Source organism: Anastrepha obliqua, chromosome 1, assembly GCF_027943255.1.
Source record: "Anastrepha obliqua isolate idAnaObli1 chromosome 1, idAnaObli1_1.0, whole genome shotgun sequence".
Classification (NCBI taxonomy): domain Eukaryota; kingdom Metazoa; phylum Arthropoda; class Insecta; order Diptera; family Tephritidae; genus Anastrepha; species Anastrepha obliqua.
The window spans coordinates 184,034,272-184,047,812 of record NC_072892.1 but is presented as its reverse complement, the minus strand read 5'-3'; the positions used below and the strand labels follow the sequence as shown (position 1 = coordinate 184,047,812).

Genomic DNA, 13,541 nt, shown 5'->3' with positions numbered 1-13,541 from the left:
AACACAAACACAGTTTCGAATTTCAAATCCATATTTAGGGTTGTAGAAATTTTAACATTTATTTCATAATCTAAAATTTACTCGCAATTTCTTCGAGTATATGGTGGAAGTAACATGATGCATTTTTCCGTTCAATAAAGTTACAATTATTTTTAGCCTTTAATTTTGAGTATTTACCATAACTTCCCGACATAAAATGCGAACTCTTCAAAACATGTCAACCCATAACAATAACTCAACCTGCCGATTAGCTATGCACACTAGGCAAAGTAAAAAATGGGAAAGATGGTAATTTTCCACTTTTAACGGCAATGTAATTCATTAACAATAGTAAATACCCCTGAATTCTATGCCACAACTTTTTGGATTTTGTGGCAGTTGTGCTTTTCTTCATATACTTTCGAAGCATTTACTGTTTAGCATTGACGATTTGCACGAATTCAGGCTTCAGAGATGCACCGCCCACCAGAAAACCGTCGATGTCGGGTTGTTTGGCTAAGTCCTTGGCGTTAGCCCCAGTTACTGAACCACCGTATTGGATTCGTAGTGTGTCTGATACTTCCTTTGAGATGTTTTCAACCAGCCATTTGCGCAAGAAGGCGTGCACTTCTTGGGCCTGCAGATATAAAACGATATTTATATGTAGATGTTTATGTTTGTTATACAACAACATATTTTTTTTTCTTTTGATATTTTAACCTACTTGTTCCGGTGAGGCAGTTTTGCCAGTGCCAATAGCCCAAACCGGCTCGTAGGCAATAACAACGTTGCTCCAATCCTTAACTTTCTGAGCTATCGCACACATCTGTCTGGCAACAACCTCTTGCGTCTTATTGGATTCACGCTCCTCTAGTGTTTCACCAATGCATGCCACCACTTTTAAATCAGATGCTAGTGCATGCTCAACTTTTTCGGCAATGAGCTCATCACTCTCTTTGAAGATTTGGCGACGTTCCGAATGGCCCAAAATAACCCAGCCAGCACCAGTGTCTTTGATAATGGCCGGCGAGATTTCACCTGTGAAAGCACCTTTTTCTACTTTGTAGGCGTTTTGGGCAGCAACATTGATGGAGCAGGGTAGTAAGCTACGCACGTACATGAGATAAGGTGCCGGTACACCCACATAAACCTCCGTGTTGGGATCTAAAGGTCCTGCAGAAAGTATTTTGCACAGTTCGGCGATTGATTTTTGGTTACCATTCATCTTCCAGTTACCACCAACACAAAATTTACGCGACATTTTCTTGCCTTTTTTATCTTTGTCACAGCTACTGAGAGAACGAGAAATCTGCAAACCAGTAAACTGAAGATAATTTTTGATTAATAAATTAAAAAACAATGATTAAATTACGAAAAACTCTACACACCTTATAAGAAGATGGTCGAATGAATAACCTTGCAATGACCCTTTCGGCGACTGTCAACATTTTTATTTTTCTTCGCTGGGCAATTCTTTGGAGTTAAAGTACAGTACGTAATAAAACGCTAGATGCAATGCAACTCTGCTACAACAAGCTAGCGCACTGAAACGACGGATGTCACTGTTGGCGTTCGATTATAAAACTCTAAGCGAAAATTTGTGTACTTCTTCTGTAACGGAATAAATTAAAATTCTTTTGTAAGTTCATATTTTCATATTTTGAACAATTAACTCAAAGAAATAGTGTTTGTTGGGCTACTAAAGTATTAAAAGGTCTGTGTTTGCCAATAAAGTTTACACCTTAAACCGATGGAAAGGGAAGTATTTATTAACAAGTTCATCGTACCACACATGAAGAATAGTCAAAAGAAGATTAGTAGGTTTAAATATGTATATATGAGAATTGCTTATGATTTATTTGACAAATTGGCTTTACATTGCCCTTTATAACATAACCTACATGCAAGTCAATCTTGCTTTATTTAAGCTCTAACAATAAGATAAGCAATCAAAATGTATTAAAACAAATAAAACCTGCTCCACCCCTGCTCAAATTTGGATGGAGATAGTCATTTAAAGGGGTTTAAGTCAAACTTTTTTTTAGGTTAATCGAGTTTAAAAAATTGAAGATATAATAAAATATACTAGGCGTACTCAATCGCAATCCGTTGCAAATGGTTATTGGATATCAAAATACACGCCTTTGATGGCATGACAATTTTGCACTGGTGTTAATTCGATGGAAAAGGCTCTATATCGGTAACAATTGAAGGGCTAGAGGGGTATGACTCTCACTTACGCAGCTGCATAGTAATGACGGCTAGAGGAAGGAATTGGAAGCGTCCCTCTTATGGAATTTCACTGTTGCGAGGAACAGACTGATGATGAGGCTATGGAGATGATCAGGACAAAGGGTTTTGCTGCCTTTGCCAAACATCTCACGAATGCATACCGCCGGGGTAATTTGCATTCGCCTTCGCAAGAATTTATATGTGACTGAGTGCCATTGTGGGCAAGAAGCAATGCTGGAAAAGCATCCTGTGCTTGGCGGATATAAGATGGCAAGTTTTACTCCCTGTACTTGAGACAAACCGCATGCATCTCGATTTTTGAGAGCAATTTCGACACAAAATTTCCAAGCAATAGAGAGTGGCACAATAACTATCGAACTTCACGCAGTCGTTCAGCCATTTTTTTTAGTTTTTCTAAAGATGGTCCAATAATGATTACTATGAATGAGGGTTTCTACTTTCATATTCAAATTATTATGTTTTAAATCAGCAATTTCTTTCAAGAACTAGGTTCTGTTCTATGTGGTACATGCGATTACAAAAATAAAAGAGAAGCTAAGGACTTTAAAAACGAAGTTTATTTAGCGAAACGGAAACCGGCTTGTGATAAAATGTTTTGACTCTTCTTCGGAAAACATTTATTGTCTTGAAAACTAGTGTGTGGGTCAAGGAGTTTTTACTTTTGTTGCAATGTTTTTATTCACTCCTAGTACATATATGTATGTATATGTACATCCATCGTACCATATGTTCAAATGTATTTATTAAGTTAAACTTATTTGTGAAACAAAATGTTACAATTGAAAGAAGGAATTAATAAAAATGAAGTTTCACACGAAATACCCGGAAGGAGCATACAAACAGATACACATGCGTGCATGCATGCAAATATGAGCCCATGCCCACTTCGTATAAATATGTATCGTAGGTATGTATGTATGTGTATATGGATTTACTCTTTCAAATGTAACGTGAGAACTACAGCGGCAATCCCACATTTAGTTGCTTTGGTTCTGCATTTATGTAGACAGGCTTGCAAACAAATGAGTGATGTGTGTATGTACACGTAAGTATATATCTACATACAGTGACTCGAAGATTGTTCGCACAGTTGATCAATGAAGCAGCCTGACAAGTGATGGTGTTTGATATTTAGCTACCCCAGTTCTGAAACCTATATACCTTGAGGGATTTCAACCCCATAAAATAGTACCTATTTATGGCCGTTTGAAGAGAAAAAAAGTGAGTGGCTTACTCGTCCTATGTTCTAATAGGAGTTAAAGAAAAAAACTAAATAATAAATAATACTCGGATTTCCAGCAAAGAAATGATAACAGGTTCTATTGGAAAAATACAGAAGGTTTCGCATATCGCATTACAGACACTCGGCTCCAGAGGTGAACCGAGAAAAAAATTTGGGGGAGGCGACTTTATGTTCCTTTTTTTAACCCTGGCTGTGCTCGTTCTTTTGACCCAGTTTGAACTTAAATAAGAAACAAATAATAGTTAAAAAGGAAAACACATTTGATGATTTTGAGTTATTTTTATTTTTTTTAGCCCATAAAAGAAATTTTAAATATATGTATATTATTTTTCATATTATAATCATAAAATAGACAAAAAGGTAGTTGACTGTAAGTAGAGTTACGATAATACTTTATATATTTGTATGGATATGTTTTCCTCTGACTCCTAGTGGGCGTCAGAATGCGAGAAGCGCATATATTTCTGCTGCTTGCTTTGAGTCACTGTATGTTAGTGTTTGCTTGCTTTCATTTGCCATATTTTACTGATCGCCATGGGTGAAATTTAATATGGATATGTTTTTATTCAGTTCTCCTATACTTTATCTTCATTACAATTTTGTGTTTTGTTACATTCCTTTAATTGAGCATTGTGTACGAGAAGAACATATGTAAGTACATATGTATGTTTGTACGTGTCTACAAAAACTAAAAAAACTTAATATTTATTCTGGTATTTAAATGTGGATATGTACGTATGTATGTATGGATGTATGCATATCTAGTATATTGGCTTTAAATTTGTGCTTAATATGTTCGTAATTAAAACGCTAAGTGTCTTTCTGCGTGATTCGGGCGCGCAGTTTGAGAGCAACACGCTCTCACTTAAGATGTGTGTCGCGGGAAGATCGCCCATGATCGGATTGTCAACGCCCAAGGTCCCTTTCACAACGCAGCTGGCAAAGTTCTAAAACCACGCACTACATACATACATACATACATATGTATGTTATTATTAATTTAATATCTTAACAGACTTGCATACATACAGATGTTTGTATTTATTAATGGAATACCCTATTCCATTTGCTGCAGGTATCCGGTAGGAAACAACGAGAACTGTGTGTGTCTTAAGGCGAACCGCTTGGCGTTTATTCCGTTATAAATAACTCGATCAAATGAACTAATCGCGGCGCCGCTTATCTCATCAGCATTAAAGGCATCCACTTGTTTCGCCCGCGTTCACTATGTGTTGGTGTTTGCGCGTCTACTGGACCGTTTTGTATAATTTGTTCGCGCGCTTCGTGGCGAATGTGGTCAATTCTGTTTACAAAAACGATATGTGTTGGTGTTTTTCGTGTTGCTCCCGTTCTGTTTGCTGTTTTTGTTGTGATCACTGTTTGGTTTACAAACAAACCCAACGAGTTTCAAGTGAGCTAAACGCCGGCGAGGAAACTGAGTTCGCGATGAGAAGTGGGGGAGAAATTCAAACAAGAACGACGTCACCATTCTCACATCACGATTATGTCATAGTTGGTGAGTTCGCCAAACAATTCGCCTTAATACAAATACAATTTTAGCGGCTGCTTTTGATGTTTAATAAATATTGGAGTTTTTACTTATTTATTATATATAAGTATATATATACTTATGTATATCTACAGTGACTCGTTTACGAACTATCCAATTTGAACAAAAATAATCGTTTGCACGACAGTCGGTTCTACGTAACCGGAAAGACCCGGATTTATATCCGGTCAAGGACTGTCTCCTCAGGAGCATTCTCCGTATATGTATGGGGTATGTTTAGGCTGCAACAACATTAACAACAACAACAAAAATACTATATTCCCTAACAGTGCAAGTGTTTTTAAAATCATTTGTTAGGTGTGGTTTTACAAAAACTATAATGTACTAAAAGTAAAATGCTATAATCTAAACTTTTCAGATCAATTCAAAATAAATGCAAAATAATTTTATAAATCGAAAATTTTCATAATAAGCCTGAATAACTTTAACGCGTTGCTTGATTATGTATCTTTGCATGGTTCAAATTGAGTTAGTCTGAAAGTGAAAAATGTCAAATGAAATGCAGAAAAAAACTTGACGTTTAGGTGTGGTTTACATTCAACATCAGTCCTTGAAATTTAACCACCCTTTATATGAATACTTACGAATGCAGACACGGCATCCGCTGCAAAGAATGCACGCCTTTGCATCAACAAAATAAACATTTTTTCGTTAATTTATACATTGACAATAAATGATAAGATTTTAAAATGAAATCCGTTGGTAAAGTTTTTTTAAATCGATTCATAACATTTGTTGAGTATCCCTGACTCCAATGTATAACCCAATTAACAAAAGTATTTTTCGGAATCAACTTCAGTTCCCTCGAGTTATCTTTTATGTCTCCTATTAGTTTCCACTTTTTTCTAACAATTCAAGTTTTGGCAAAACTACATATTTTTACACAGATAAATTAAAACCAGCTGGACAATGCTTTTCGTATACGTTAGGAAATGTTGGACGTTTGCCCGGTGAGAGTGCAACATTTTGAGAAAAGAATATGAAGCTCTATGCATATGCTGAGAAGAAGGCACGAAAAGTTGATAGCCCTGGAGGCCTGCTATTAAATGTTTTGGATAGAGAAAATACGGAGGTTGTAGGGTTATGCAGGATGTGTTTTTGGACAATTGTAAGACGGCATGTGAACCAAAATTTTCCTCTACAAATTTGATTCTTTTCGACGAATGTGCAGCACTGGAAAATCGTCGAGTGACGGAGAAGAATTTAGTAGAAGCCCTAGGCATTGGGCGATGTAAGCAATATTTTGACTGAAGTATAGGGTTTCAGAAAGCTGTGCGCACAATCGGTGCCATATTCGCTAACAATGAACAAAAACACATTCGAATGCGTTTTTCTCAGGAACATTTAGAGCGTTTTCGAAAGGAAAAAGTGGATTTTGTGCGTCGATTCATTACTATGGATGAGACTTGGGTCTATCACCATGATCTTAAATTAAAACAGGAGGCTCCGAAACGAGTTCGTGTCCGGAAATTGGCCAAGAAGGTGTGAACATTTTTGGGTTATCGTGAAGCACCTTGTCGGGCCGCAATACAGAAATTGGTGAAAAAATTCGAGCTGTTGGGACAAGTTAGTGATGTGAAGAATAAAACCCGTGCACAACGCTCAAGAACAAAATATTGCTGTTGTAGCCGAAAGTGTTGAAGAAAACCCAGGTTTGTCCATTCCTCTTCGTTCTTTGGAATTAGGCATTCCACAAACTTCATTACACCGTATTTTGTATAAAGGTTTGGGACTTATGGCTTATAAAGTCCAGTTAACACAAGAATTCGAGTCGGCCGATCATCAACAACGGCGTGTCTTTGCTGATTGGGTCGTTGAAATGCATGAAATGATGCATGGAATTCCATCGAAAAATTATCTCGAGCGCTGAGGCCCATTTTCCCCTCGGTGGCTTCGTCAACAAGCAAAATTGTTGGATCTGGGGCTCAGAAAATCCAAGAGTTATTGTTGAAAAGCCTCTCTATCCTCAAAGTGTGACTGTTTGGTGCGGTTTATGGTCCGGCGGAGTCATTGGATCTTAGTTTTTCGAAAATGAAGCTGGAGCAACAGTTACGGTGAATGGATTGCGCTATCGAGAGATGATTAACGATTTTTTATGGCCGGAATTCGATGGTATTGATCTGGACAACGTTTATTTTCAACAAGACGGCGCTACGTGCCACACAAGCAACGAAACCATTGATATTTTACGGGAATAACACCTCTTATTGGAAAACCCCTTACAAGCTTAAAACAAAAAATATACCTTCAATGCTTTCGATTTGTATTTCGGAAACTGCAGCAACGGTGACTGGAGGCTGTGTGTGCACGGTGTCAGCAGTGCATACCTCTATATGCCGATTCCTATTTAATAAATTATTCTAAATAAACTATAAATTTTGTTTAAAATATATTTACTTACATTCTCCATTTTAATCACTGTTATTATTTAAACTTAGAACTTTGACTAAATTCGGAAACTTTAATTCGTGTTTATTTTTACTGTTTTTCTCACTTGCGAATTCTTACAAGTAAAAATTTATGAAGTAAAAACTTGCAACTTCCCGTCGAAATGGATTTTTTGGATACATGAACACCAACATTTGATAATTTCAAACAATTGTTACTTTTGCTTTTTGCTTTTAGATGACATTGATGCGAATTACCTTCAAATTGAGCGTCGGAAAATTGAGACAGAACCCTATTATCGTCTAGTTGATCGTGCAACGGCTGAGGATATTTTGAGCAGCAGGGAAGATGGTTCTTGTTTAGTGCGGCCATTTAAAGAAGCGGTAAGTTTTGGTTCAATGGAAACTTACCTAATCGGTTATCATTATTCGTATTTATGTACAATATGTGATCTAATTTGTTACTTCGAAACCAGCTACTTTGTAAAAGCTTTCGTCATACAATTTTTAATAAAATTGTATACTTGAAGACACGATATATAGACAATTTGTTTACATTCTAATTTATTTGCTTTCGTTTCATTTATTCGCAGGACTTCTCAGTTAAATACATCGTAACGGTTTATGCGCAGCAGCAATATTTCCATCTTTTCATAAGGCAAATAAACGGCAAAGACCTGTACGGCATAGGTCAACAGAAGCCAAATGAGAGGATCTTCAGTTCACCCAGCGATATAATCGACTTCTACGGCTTTAATACATTACAATGTACAAATAAAAACACCAGTGTAAGTTTAGTACTAAAACCCATAGTTTCATAGAACTACGCAAATGTACATAAAGTAGTTTAATGGACTTTAAATAGTTATTTATTTATTTCTAGATATACGTATACATGTATGTTTGTATTACTTTCTGTTTTGGTTATTAAAAACTAAATATGTACAAATTAGAATTGACTTAGGCACTACTTTAAAATGCTTGTATGTATATGCGGAAGTTCAGGGGTAGACTAAGTGGCTACGATAGCTTTAAATACACAACGATTGTTCTGCATGAGCGCGGGCCAAAGGAATGCTTTGATAAGATCGGAACGGCGATCGGACTGAGGGTGGCGTTCCTGTTTCTCTGGGTGCAGAAATCCTGAAGTGGAGTACGAAGAAATAATTGCAAAGAAATTAAATTAAGGTATAATTATTTTTTGATTAATTTACCCAGATTGAAATTACTGTCGAGATAATATGGCGACTTCTGATTGATCATGTGCCAAGTTAAGCGCACGCAAGCGCTAACAAAGTGTGTGAGGGGTGGGCACGATTCCAGGCAGGGGTATTCATGCAGTGTGGAAAGCACCTGTGAATGGAGAAAGTATAGAAAGTCAGAAGGGAATGCTGAAGCCGAATTCAATATATTTGCTGCATAATAAATTTAATTAAATATGTATGAAATCATGCAAAACACTTTTAAATGCGTCCCACGCACCTGATTGAACACAGAACGTTCGATTTCTCCCAGAGGAAATAATTCTACAGTTTCGTGCAAATAAGTTCGCACCGATCGATCCAAAGCGAGTGTGATCTCGTTCGACGCGTCTAAGGGGCAATTCAACGTGCGGCGCACCTCCATCACTTTCCTTTCACGCATTCCATGACACAGACGAAAAGATAACTGAAAGGAGATGGGCAAAAACAGAAAACAGTTGAATGTGAAATAAGTAACGTGAATACGATAATTATGGGATTGCATAAACGGCAAGAGTCAGATGGACATGCACAACAGCAAACTCAGCCGCCCTAATTCAAATCACAATAATCACAAATAGATCCATAACTGTTGTAGTGGTTGCCTGGGCGTCACTCTCAAAGTGCTGATAAGTAATTATTATTTATCGTAAAATATTTTCTTCGGGCGAAAATATGGCCATGCAAATATCACACCACTTTTTCTTGTTGTTTTGCAAAGTCATCCAATCAAGCTAGAAAATGAGTGTTTGTCTTGAGGCATTTGAAATCACTTTCTAGTGCCCCAATCATCAAGCACTTTTTTGGTATTTTTTGTAATTGACCGTTATTGTTCCTTGGCACGTTTCAGTCAGTGGATACCCGTGAGCAAGCACTTGACAATTTCATCACTTTTCGACTAACTGATCATTACAATATTTTTATTACGAAAAATGGTTAGCAGTGAACATTGTTTAGGCGTGCAATATTTTCTCAAGTAGACGCAAATAAATGCAATTGTAAGCAGTTTGCGAAATCGAAAGTGTTTATGAAAAGGCATCCTTTCGTGATTTAGATGTGTTGGTCAGAACGCAAAGTTTAAATGGTTTCTTATTTCTAAATTTATATGTAGGTAAAACACATATTATACTGCATAATTAGAAAAATAGATCTATAATATTTACACTGTGCAACACGTTCCGTAAATAAATATGTGGCGGTGGTTTAATGCAAGCAGTTACTGTTGTCGTGGGGATCGAAATTAAAATGGGAAAGCAAATTAAATGATTAGAAATTCTTTATTGCACTGTGTTATTCCAAAACGATTGAATTCAAATAAGGCTTCTTATGGCATTCGGCAGATGTTCCCTTGGTTCCAATCCTGCCCACTTGGAATGATTGCTCTGGCAAGGCCCTCAAACTCCAGTTTGCAGATAAATATATCTGCCCGAAGTTCAGAGAAAAACGGTGTTAACTGCCCCGAGAGATTGCCTGCAGAGGCTAATTTAGTGATATTATAACATTAAAATTGAAAAAACCACTACGTTGTCCATCCAAAGCTCGTCCTGTGGCTTGAGTAATGCTGTTTTTACTTTTATTACATTACTTATACATTTCATAGTTGCTCACGGTAGGGAAATCAAAACATATTTGGGCAATGAAAGGATAATAGCAAAAAACCAATTCTGTTTTACAAATCAAAATACGAAATAATCCTTGGATTTAGTACGGAGTTTATCGCATTCCATAATATTTTATGAAGAAGTAAGTCAAATATCAATATAATTAATGCATAACCCAAAGCTACTGCATTGCTTGGTAAAGTGCTTCGTTGTGCGAATAGTTTTAGATCTTTTTTAATAGCACTTTTCCAGTGTAAACTTACCACAATTATGGAGAAAAGAATTTTTGTTTTCAAATTATGAACATTTTTTAGCTGCGGCAGACCGTCCAACGCTTCCAACGTGTCCGCTCTGTTCTCCATATACAGGGTGCGATACTGAGTTACCATTTCGCTGCAATTGAAGGACGAACAGAAATTTGTTATTTCTTGTAATATTTCCACTAAATACATTTAAATCAATTGTTTTTAACTTAAGTTCTACTTTCTGAAGTACAGTTAGTTGCGAGTTAAATTAGTCATACAATTACTTTAAAGCCAATGCCAAATGACAATGCGTGGCTTATTCAAAGTTTTGAATATATTTATTTTTTTGTAATTCAAGTAAACATACAGTTGACTCTCTACCCACATACTCGTACATTATCATGCCCAAGTAGAGCAGAGTGGCATTAGCTAAAAGGTAGTACTCTCACTCCTTATATGGCGTGTGTTTTTTCTTTTCATTTTTGTCATACCTCGTCTCCTCATTCGCTGAATCATCCGAATGATAACCGTCGCTGCAATTGCTGCTGCCACTACCCGGGCCGGTCGGACTTGTGGGCCCAGCTTCGGCTCCCATCAACTGCAAGACCGCTTCGCAACCTCGCGCGAAATTCATCAACAACCCCGCCGCCGGTCGTTTCTCTATGCACGCCTGACCATCCAAACGTTTCACCTGGCCTACACACTTTAACACCTCTTTGTCGTTTTCCACACGCTGACTCAGGTTCTCCACGAGGCAGGCCAATTGCTTCAGTGCCGGCTTGTCCACCATGGTAAGTAGTGTTTTGTTCTCTATGAGTCTTTGTTGTATATCACCGTAGTTAATGGCGAGTAAGCGCTGGTGTGAGGAATGCGCAGGATCTTGGTGCGCTGTTATCATGCTAAGTTCCTCCAGCTTGTGTATGGCCATTTTGTATATGTCCACATGCCTTTGCAGCTCAGTCTTGAGTGCGACATGCAGAGATATTAGCTGTCCGGTGGAGTCTGTTGTGAGACCGTGCACACCTAGGCCTTGGACTGCATTGTCTAAGGATTTTCGCTGTTCGCGTAGGGTTTGACGCAAATTCGGTTCGTACTGCGCTATGGCTTGTATGAGCTTGGTGCAGCGTTGCCGCATACCTGATTCGTGCGGATGGGAGAAGAGACGCACCAGCTGCCAAACAACTGATTCAATTGGCACATCGGGTTTTGGTGTGGGATTGACGGTGATTAATCTGAGTTGAGTAAATCATTATTATGGATAATAAACAAAAACATTTGTTAAACAACGATTAAGAACAAATTTCAGAATTTCTCCAATCAATTTCTAAAAACGACTACTGTACCTGGTAAAAAACGATTCCAGTAGATAAGCACTGTGTGGCAAATGCTCCAGAAGCAGGTCGATAGGCAATTCTGCTATGACTGAACGCAACACGGAAGGCCCCAGTCGACCTACAACTCCCGCCGCCTCCCTGTACTGTCGTCCCTCGGAGAGTAACATCAATCGACGCAACACTTGCCTGGGACTCGTGAGAAACTCACGTCCATCACGCGGTGGCCCTCGTATGCGTTCCCGACTATCGCCCATTGTCGCATTCAGCAACTGATGGTGAATCTCGTCTAATGCCCTTTTTCTTCGTGTGATGCGTTTAAGATTTTGTATAGTTTGGATGAGTGTGTAAGTGGATTTTAAGAGCAGACGCGCAAATGTTGTCACCTGAATTACATCCAAGGGTTATAATATAATACTTCTTTATTTACTTTTAGAGTTCACAATATTTGGTTACAGAATAAAATATAAAATTTTTAAACAAATAAATAAAGAATATACAGCAGTAGCCTTAAGGGCCGTCGGCCGGGATATGGATATATTTTTAGCGCGTCACTCTGGACTTTAAAGCACCAGCTACGTAAAAAATTAACTTTTTCCAAGACTCATCGGTTTTCTATTTAACACATTCACTACATCATAATATGTCTAGAGACAACACACCTTCCTATTTCGCTGAATTTCAAATTCACCATTGATGCAATGTAATATACATTGTCGGCCGTGGAATATTTTTGCCTAAAATGGGCTTGAAATTCATCAGAGTCTCATTTTCCGACACCCGTCTAACAATTCTTTCATTCAAGATGCCCATCAATATTTTTGCCACACAGTTCTGCCACAATCGATAATTTGATACCATTTCCTCATTTCCCTTCTTAAATATCGGATATACAGTAGGTTCTGTTTTTATGCGGTAGATACGTTCCGCAAGAAACAGCATAAAAAAAAAACAGCATAAAAAAAGCTACTAGTTCTATAGTAAAACTATAGATACGTTTCAAAAGTGCTAAAACCGCATAAATCTGAAATAATGTAATAAAATCGCATAAAAAAGGGCACTAGTCCCATATTATAACTACAGATACGTTCCATAGACCGCATGAATCCGAAATAATTAAATAAAATCGCTTAAACAAAATATTGTATTTTTGAAAATTATATCTTTATTTAAGAAACGTCAGAATCGAAAAATAAATGTAATTCAGAAATAGAATCAGACAATACCCACATGTTGCGCGTTCGTTTAGGATTTGGCGTAAAATCACTTTCATCACTTGAGGAAATGTACACGTCTGATCAGGATAGTGATGCAGGCGGTTCCATACTTGTAGGGTTAGCATTTCTGATGTAATCTGTGATGAGTTTTTACTTAGCTGGTTTAGAATCTTATTTATATGTACAATTCCCGATAGGTCGACATGCATTTTGTAATTTAAAAAAAAACCGCACTATTTCAAAACCGCATAAAAAAAAGCCGCATAAAAACAGAACCTACTGTATTATTATATCGGACGGGCTGAAAACATTTCTCTGTTTCACCCGCGTTGTATGGGCGCGTAAACGCATCGGCTAACTCGTCTAGCAACTCCTGCGGTATATTAAAAAAAAATCGTACTATATTTATCAATTCCTGTTGAGTTTTTTTTTTAATTTTTTCAATTTCTTCTCTTGTTATTGGTTTGTGCACAT

General features: G+C 37.4%; 3 protein-coding genes across 4 annotated transcripts; 1 reads left to right on the top strand and 2 right to left on the bottom strand.

Annotated features, from left to right (window-relative positions):
* Window positions 1-33: 33 nt before the first annotated feature.
* On the bottom strand, window positions 34-1,484 carry LOC129243756 (triosephosphate isomerase). Its single transcript, XM_054881036.1, has 3 exons — window positions 1,368-1,484; window positions 704-1,303; window positions 34-616 (listed from the first exon to the last, which is right to left on the bottom strand). Exons 1-3 carry the CDS (start codon window positions 1,425-1,427, stop codon window positions 410-412), a joined length of 867 nt encoding a protein of 288 aa, XP_054737011.1. The 5' UTR covers window positions 1,428-1,484; the 3' UTR covers window positions 34-409.
* A 46-nt stretch (window positions 1,485-1,530) lies between these two features.
* Window positions 1,531-8,410, top strand: LOC129243762 (uncharacterized). 2 transcript variants are annotated; one of them, XM_054881058.1, is made up of 4 exons: window positions 1,531-1,618; window positions 4,551-4,991; window positions 7,671-7,816; window positions 8,026-8,410. In XM_054881058.1, the coding sequence occupies exons 2-4, from the start codon at window positions 4,703-4,705 to the stop codon at window positions 8,251-8,253; spliced, it is 663 nt and encodes a 220-aa protein (XP_054737033.1). In that variant the 5' UTR covers window positions 1,531-1,618; window positions 4,551-4,702; the 3' UTR covers window positions 8,254-8,410. The 2 variants fall into 2 exon arrangements, with proteins under 2 accessions (XP_054737033.1, XP_054737024.1); XM_054881049.1 differs by lacking the exon at window positions 1,531-1,618 and adding an exon at window positions 4,152-4,459.
* Window positions 8,222-12,229, bottom strand: LOC129243749 (uncharacterized). The gene is made up of 6 exons (XM_054881023.1): window positions 11,863-12,229; window positions 11,011-11,751; window positions 10,538-10,667; window positions 8,915-9,100; window positions 8,647-8,785; window positions 8,222-8,575 (listed from the first exon to the last, which is right to left on the bottom strand). The coding sequence occupies exons 1-6, from the start codon at window positions 12,105-12,107 to the stop codon at window positions 8,445-8,447; spliced, it is 1,572 nt and encodes a 523-aa protein (XP_054736998.1). The 5' UTR covers window positions 12,108-12,229; the 3' UTR covers window positions 8,222-8,444.
* Between the last annotated feature and the right edge of the window lie 1,312 nt (window positions 12,230-13,541).

Excerpts from the sequence above, each read along its gene's own strand:
- LOC129243756 (XM_054881036.1), bottom strand. The coding sequence starts at position 1,427 with ATGTTGACAGTCGCCGAAAGGGTCATTGCAAGGTTATTCATTCGACCA. Across the intron at positions 1,304-1,367 it reads TTCGACCATCTTCTTATAAG|TTTACTGGTTTGCAGATTTC; the intron begins GTGTGTAGAGTT and ends AATTATCTTCAG. Across the intron at positions 617-703 it reads AAACTGCCTCACCGGAACAA|GCCCAAGAAGTGCACGCCTT; the intron begins GTAGGTTAAAAT and ends TTATATCTGCAG.
- LOC129243762 (XM_054881058.1), top strand. The coding sequence starts at position 4,703 with ATGTGTTGGTGTTTGCGCGTCTACTGGACCGTTTTGTATAATTTGTTC. Across the intron at positions 4,992-7,670 it reads TCACGATTATGTCATAGTTG|ATGACATTGATGCGAATTAC; the intron begins GTGAGTTCGCCA and ends TTTTGCTTTTAG. Across the intron at positions 7,817-8,025 it reads TGCGGCCATTTAAAGAAGCG|GACTTCTCAGTTAAATACAT; the intron begins GTAAGTTTTGGT and ends ATTTATTCGCAG.
- LOC129243749 (XM_054881023.1), bottom strand. The coding sequence starts at position 12,107 with ATGGGCGATAGTCGGGAACGCATACGAGGGCCACCGCGTGATGGACGT. Across the intron at positions 11,752-11,862 it reads CTGGAATCGTTTTTTACCAG|ATTAATCACCGTCAATCCCA; the intron begins GTACAGTAGTCG and ends TACTCAACTCAG. Across the intron at positions 10,668-11,010 it reads TCAGCGAATGAGGAGACGAG|CGAAATGGTAACTCAGTATC; the intron begins GTATGACAAAAA and ends CTTCAATTGCAG.